The sequence below is a fragment of the Penaeus chinensis genome, chromosome 5, assembly GCF_019202785.1.
Source record: "Penaeus chinensis breed Huanghai No. 1 chromosome 5, ASM1920278v2, whole genome shotgun sequence".
Classification (NCBI taxonomy): domain Eukaryota; kingdom Metazoa; phylum Arthropoda; class Malacostraca; order Decapoda; family Penaeidae; genus Penaeus; species Penaeus chinensis.
The window spans coordinates 4,699,307-4,706,806 of record NC_061823.1 but is presented as its reverse complement, the minus strand read 5'-3'; the positions used below and the strand labels follow the sequence as shown (position 1 = coordinate 4,706,806).

Genomic DNA, 7,500 nt, shown 5'->3' with positions numbered 1-7,500 from the left:
CAAAGCTCTTCAGTCACAATGGTAAGGAAACATTAATTATTTGTGGCATTTTACGTTATTATTAGATTGGAATACTCCTCTTGGGTTACTTTCATCTTTACCAGAAGTATTGCAGATTTTTGAGATAGTGGCTTGTTGAATATTGGATATTTTCTTGTAAACAAATTAGTGAAAATATTTACGAACCTTAAGTTTCTGGAATATTCAGTGACCTTATGGTTCTTCGATGTACAGCATTTCCAAGCTGGGAACAGTAACTCACTGCGTACCGTAAAGAGAAGTAACTATTTCACTTCACCCCCAGTAAAGGAAGCAGCAATTACAAGTATATATGCAGAAATAATTTTGCATGGTTTAGGTGTAGTGTTTTTATATAGTAATTGGTAAACAAGACTATAGTGGTATCCATGTATTTCTCTTACCTTTTACTACCCAATTGTGTAGGACATTTGCCGTAGAAACCCCCCTATACCCCTACGTTTTTGGTCTCAATTGCGGGCATGAAAGGTACCAGGATAAAGTACGATTATGATTATACATTTAATATAGAACTTTATTGATAACATATATGAAATAAGTCTATATGGTGTAATGCAGGGAGCCGTCCCTCATATGATCTCCCCCTAGGGTGATGCCGCCCCAACCCCTACCCTGGAAGTTTAAGAATCCTCTGCATCATTAATGGCAGGACAGAGTGTACAACTGACATGCAGGGTGAACATGGCTCAGGAAAGTCACAATAGACATATTGGTGTATATATGCACATAGTATAATTACGGTGCCTAGGAGTGCCTGATGCCAAGTCTGTCTATCCTGCTGTACATACAGGGTGGATTCTTTGTCATCCAGGAAGGGGGTTAGGGGGCACAGCACAGTTGACTATATATTGACCAGTTTTGTATATATTATTTGTATTTTGCTTCACAATTTCCCGTTCTGGCCCTTCTCCACTATTGGGTTAAGGTTGTAGGTATTGCCACAATGTGATTACCTTGAGAGACAGTAATTAAGAGATTAAGGAAATTTAACACTTTTAATCTGTGACAAATGTGCAAACTGAAGATAAAAAGGTTATTTTATAGAGAATATTTCATGCACAGCAGCTCTTTTGACCTTCAGCCTTTGCTGATCTAATGCATTTTTCAGCTAATTTTTACAGTCTGGATGCACTAAGCTAGGGCAAATTGAAGATGATATTTTTGTATAGCACTGAAAGTTTCAGCCATAGATTTAAGGCATGATCTGCTGAAATGAACAGTAAATCCACAAATAAAGGAGAAAGATAGCAGATAGCACTGCCTGCAACCAAAATCTGCTTGGTGTTCCTAAGTTTCAGTTCTGTTTTGCCATGCATACCAAGATGATAATGTTTGCCAGGGGGGAGTTGGAGGGCAGAGCCCCTGATCAACCCTCCCCTCAGGCAGTCACAGCCAGTCACGGCAACTTAGATTTTTCAATTAAAGTGACATGGAGTTGGGATTTAGTCTCTTGCGAGTGTGTCAATACTCTAAAGAATTGGCAAAATTGCTCTTGCATTGCAGGGCAATCATATCATATGTTACTTATTAACCCAATGTTGGCAGGGATGGTAAGTCCATTGTACATTTATCTTAAACCGTTAAATTTGCTTACACAAATTGGTACAACAAATTCAAAATATGGATTAATAAGTGCCAAGGAATCCATTACCAGTCATACGTATCTCACCTATTTACCCTTTTCCTTGATTTTCCAAAGTATTCTTTTTTATTTATATTCTTGTAAGAATTTTTAATAACATTTTAATCATTATATAATAATGATAACAGCATCACTATTAATAGCATTTGAAAAAAAAGATTAAAAACTCGAGTAGAGGCGATATCAGGTGAGGTCACATAGGATTTACTATTTGAGTCCTAGGTAGCTGAGCACTTGTCAGAAATCTGTGAGTAAAGGCATCAAACAAAACAAGATTACAGTAAACATTACATGTTCCCAGTGGCATTGGGTTGAATGTTTGGGACATTGTGAAGTATGACTATTGGAGGCAGTTCTGAGTTATTTCATGTATCATCAACAGATGTTTGATTGGCTACTATATTTGTTCTGATATATTATATTCACTGCTGATACTCACAGGAGATTTAGAATCAATTATGGAACTAGTCTAAGCTTTATCCTGTAGAATATAGGAAGTGCTTACTACCAGAACTCACCAAGTATGCAATACATCAAGCGTCAGTATCAGTGACATGGTTGTGTTAGTAAGAGGGAAGGGAATTCCAGTTATCAGAGCTTATACTAATTCAACTACCGTAAGCCAACAATGTTGTGACCTCCATGCTTCACATTCTGGCAATTAAATTCTGGTAAGATGGAATTTGTTGGCCTCCGAGTGAGTTTATTGTCAAATAAGGAGTCATTCTAAACACCATCTTTCAAAATATTTGGTGGGAGGAGGCATGTGTGTCTTTGCCAGAGCATGATGCACAAAGGCCATGGCATTGTTTCATTCAGTCTTTTTCTAAGTAATGAGGCATAACAGAGCTTGCATAACTCTCTGTTTATCATCACCTAAGAAAACAGTCGATGCTCTACCCTACCATAGTACATGGTGGAGGTTTGTTGGTCTTTGCTAACCTTCATTCCTGCTGCAGCCCATTCATGCCATATTCCTTTATAGTGAGATTTGTTTTGGAAATCATGGATTTATATTAAGGACAAGGGTATAAACCAGTGATTCATGTAGTCACTATGGCCTAGCCTATCTGTGTCTTTGGCATAGGTTACCAGACTTGCACCTCTTAAATTTGTGCAAGACAGAGCTTGGTCTGTTCCTTGTATAATAATAGATTTTCAGAAAAGTCTGCAAACTGCACACATGCCTTTAAACTAATTAAGATTTATATTTTTCCTAAGTCACATGTCCCCACACATGATAACAAATCTAATTAACATTTCCAGATGAGGTCAACCAGTTGTTATAATCTTAGCCTCCCCTAAAGCAAAGTTATATGTGTGCAAAGGCCTTCTTGAAATGTGAACCAAAATACAATTACACACTCTTGAACTTTTCTGACTGGTGAAAGGTGGCTCCCTTTTGTTGTTGGTGGTGCTGAAATTACACTTCAAGGTGTCATTGGTAATTAGACACTACAGTTGCACTTAAGTATATTTAGCAGATGGCTGTAGAAATTAATTGTATCTATTAAAATGACCATTATTTGTATGTTAATGTATTGTTTACTGTATAAACTAATCTGCTCTTGAATTTTTTCAGATGTAAAAAACAATTACCAGAAAACTAACTAAGTAAATAGGATACTGGGACATGTATTAATAGAACTTAATAGATGTTCACATGACCTCTGTTAGTCATTTGCAAGCCTTCATTTTTTTATGATTAGTATGGAGCTCCCTAATAGAATTAGTACAGCAATAAGAGTAGAATATGTTGCACAAACTACAGTAAATGCTGTAGGTTGCTGTTTTTTCTATTATTGTTCCTCAGTAGACTCGCAAAAAGCTATATCAGAAAATCAGCCTGTAAAGGCAACTTCATTACAGAATTACTACACCAAATGCACAATAACCCCAAACTTCAGTAAAATATACTTTATCTTTTAGCACTTGGCATTTAAGCCTTTATATTTTTTTGCAGAGTGTGACCCTACACACAGACGTCGGTGATCTCAAGATTGAGCTGTTCTGTGAGCAGTGCCCAAAAACTTGTGAAAATTTCTTGGCTCTGTGTGCGTCCAATTACTATGATGGCTGCCTCTTTCATCGCAACATAAAGGTACTTTTTCTAATTACCTATCCTTTTTCAGACTTAATTTTGTTATAGATTGTAAATAATAGAAATGTAGCATAGAATCCTCAAATTTAGAGGGCTTTACATAGTCTTAATCAATGCTGCCAGGAAAAAACCGTGCTCATTTTATTTATTTTTTTATTTTGTTTGTTTGTTTGTTTGTGAAATGTCTCTGCACATAGAGGGCTCTGCTAGTGCTTAGCCACAAAGGAGTCAATTAGTAGACATTGTGACCTTACCCTATTTCACCTTTCCTTGAATTGGCAAGAAAAACATTTTCTTTAGTAATGCTATGAATATCGATGGTGTTATTTTTAGTATGGAAATTTTAATTACTATGACGTTTTAGACATTAGTAAAAGGAAAATAAGATAACGTAAAATATTTTCAAAAAATCAAGGAAAAGGGTAGACAGACAGTACTCTTAATTGGCTCATTAGTGACAGTACAACTGTAGCCATCTATGTGGAAAAATAATTAATAAAGTAAACTAACACTAGGCATGGCATGTACGTACATGCCATTCCCATTGGGTTAATGTCCCATAATTTTAGCTATGTAGTCCTTATTATCTCAGGATTCATCTATACTTGAAATGAGCATTCGATTTGGGGTCGCACCTCCATTGGCCCTCACAACATATTTCGGTATTGATGCTTTTACATGGATTTCCCCTCTTAAACTAGATTGATTTTAATGTGTAATTTATTAAGCTCATATTTGTTTTCCTTCACCATTTATAGTTGTTGTTGTAAATGTAAAAAAAAAAAATTATATTATTATTATTATTATTATTATTATTATTGTTGTTGTTGTTGTTGCTATTGTTGTTGTTTGTTACCTGTGTGAAGTCTTTTCATCAGTTGATAAATTTGGTGTACTTTCATGTTTTTGATCACTATATACATACAAATATCATATAAGTGTTTATTATAGAACTCACAAATTAGGATGAAATTTTTATATTATTTTTTGTCGGTAGTTTTATTCTCAGAATTAGTATTAAATTTTGATTTTTTTCTTGATAGTTTATTCCCATTCTGAGTTCAGTTTATTTATATTCTTCTTACAGGGCTTCATGATCCAGACAGGTGATCCAACAGGTACAGGCAAAGGTGGACACTCAATATGGGGAAAGAAATTTGAGGATGAAGTGAGAGACGATTTAAAGGTAAGTGCCAGAGTGGTGCACAGAAGATAGGTGCCATAGTTCTGCTTTAGGTTTGCTATATTGCTTCTGGTTGATATTTTCATTAGACATAGCAAACATTCCAATTCTGTATTTGATAGAGTTACCATGCATTAAAAATTACATTCTTTGTTGTACTCTATCAAGTTTCATATTTAAATTTGCCTCTTTATGATTTGCTCTTAAGAATCTTATAATATTCCTCATATGATCTTTCAACATTTGCTATATGACATTTTGTAAATAGAAAGTAAGGGAAGGTAACCAAGAAAAAAAGATTATTTACTGTAGCAATAGCTACAAGTGTATACTGTTTTAAATGTAACTAAGTTCTTATTAATCAAAACATAATACTTGCTAAAAAGATTAATCAAGAAATATTTTGGCATGAAAGACCAATTAACTCATCATCTTCAATTAAATTTCAGCACTCAACAAGAGGTATTTTGTCTATGGCAAACAGTGGACCCAACTCCAATGGCTCACAGTTCTTCATTAACTATTCACCTCAACCTCACCTGGATCTAAAATATACTGTATTTGGAAAGTAAGTGATATATATTTTTTCCAGTATAAAGGAATTTGATAGTACCAAAAACACAATAAAAATTAGCATTGATTTTTTTTAGTATGTATATGACTAGATACAGAATCTTTCAAAGCAAGTCATCCTATTTTGAAAAAGACAGATTGTCTACTTTCTTTTGTCTTTTTCCAGTGTAATGTACTTTTTTTTTTTTGACCAGGCAACTCTTTTTCAGGATCATTGATGGGCTAGACGTGTTGGATGAACTGGAAAAATTGCCTGTAAATCCTAAAAACCACAAGCCAACAACAGAAACAAGGATAAATAATATAACAATTCATGCAAATCCCATTGCAGGATAGTGAACTTTTATGATGTGTTTGATGAGAGATGTTGGAAATGGAATTTTATCAATAAATATGCTCAGTCTTCTATTGCTAGTTTTGAAACCTTGCTCTTGTAGTCCAGGAATAACCTTGCCACAGGTTGACGGATCTTTCTTAACCCAATGCTGCCAGGGAAAACTTATAAAAAATGGGGAAAATGCTGTGCTCATTTTCTATATGTTTTGTGAAATGTCTCTGCATATAGATGGCTCTGCTAATGCTTACCCACAAAGGAGTCAATTAGTAGACCTTGTGACCTAACCTGATTTGAATTGGCGGGAAAAATGTATTCTTTACTAGTGCTATGAATATCAATGGTGTTATTTTTATTATAAACATTATAATTACTATAATGTTATAAACATTAATAACAGCAAAATAAGATAAAGTAAAATGTTTTTGGTAAATCAAAGAAGAGGGTAAATGGGCGAGACAGGCAGTACTCGTAACTGGCTCATTGGTGATTTAGTACAAGTGTTGCCATCTATGTGTAAAAACAATCAAACGAGTAACTTACAGTGGGCATAGCACATACGTACATATCATGCCTGTCGGCACTGGATTAAGGGAACTATAAATTTCTGGAAGAAAGAAGATTTCACATATAGTATATATGGAACTATATTTTATAAAGGCTTCATTTCTTCACTTCATAAAGAATCAAGGAATGACATTCTAGAGGTGTATGACTATAATCAAATTTCATTTCATTTCTCACCTTCAAAAGATTCAACTCCAAGTCAATATCATATATTTTTCTTAAGCATAAGAGAGCTCCCTCACAATATTTCATACTTAAAGAAAATAATGAAATACAATTAAAATGCAAAAAAATGCTTGTTAATTTCAGAATTTTAACCCAATGCCGCCAGGGAAAATGAATAAAAAATGGGGAAAATGCTGTGCTCATGGGCATAGCACGTACATACATGTCATTCCCGTCGGTATTGGGTTAAACTGGAAGTCCTGAATATTTTTTTGTGAACCATATCAGTAGGATTTTCTTTTCTCACTAAGGTACTAAGGCTCACTTAATAGGCAGCACTCGTATCTATATATTGATGATACATATTTGGACAATCCAGTGCTCTCATTACCAGAGTTAAAAAAGACCCTTCATGATTTAATTTCTTCGTTTAAGCAGACAACAATCCACTTCTTAGAATAATTTCAGGTGATAAACCAAAGGATGAACTTGTATTTAATTTTAGGTTAGTTTCAAACTATTTTTCAGTTAGAGTAAAAAAAAAAATATTGATGAGCAACTAATTACCCTCTCTAAAAAAAAAAATGATAGCAGAGTCTTGGTATTTAATGTGTCAAGGAGCACTGTACAGCCACATCCTTTTGGGATGTCGAAAAATCAATCATGTAATGCATGTGCATAAAAATATATGTAGCTTGTGAAAATATATTATACATATATATATATATACATATATAAAATATATATTTACGTGTGTGTGTGTGTGTGTGTGTGTGTGTGTGTGTGTGTGTGTGTGTGTGTGTGTGTGTGTGTGTGTGTGTGTGTGTGTGTGTGTGTGTGTGTGTGTGTGTGTTACCGTGTGTGTGTTACCGTGTGTGTGTGTGTGTGTGTGTTAC

At 34.5% G+C, this 7,500-nt stretch overlaps 1 protein-coding gene across 1 annotated transcript in view; it reads left to right on the top strand.

Annotated features, from left to right (window-relative positions):
* Positions 1-5,946, top strand: part of LOC125025808 (peptidyl-prolyl cis-trans isomerase-like 3) — a 6,073-nt gene extending 127 nt beyond the window's left edge. Inside the window, exons 1-5 of the mRNA XM_047614052.1 lie at positions 1-21; positions 3,645-3,782; positions 4,870-4,968; positions 5,415-5,533; positions 5,748-5,946. The exon at positions 1-21 is cut by the window's left edge and continues 127 nt beyond it. Of these exons, the coding sequence (XP_047470008.1) occupies positions 19-21; positions 3,645-3,782; positions 4,870-4,968; positions 5,415-5,533; positions 5,748-5,874 (486 nt within the window). The 5' untranslated portion in view covers positions 1-18 and the 3' untranslated portion in view covers positions 5,875-5,946. The remainder of the gene's footprint in view (positions 22-3,644; positions 3,783-4,869; positions 4,969-5,414; positions 5,534-5,747) is intronic.
* The last annotated feature ends 1,554 nt before the right edge of the window (positions 5,947-7,500 follow it).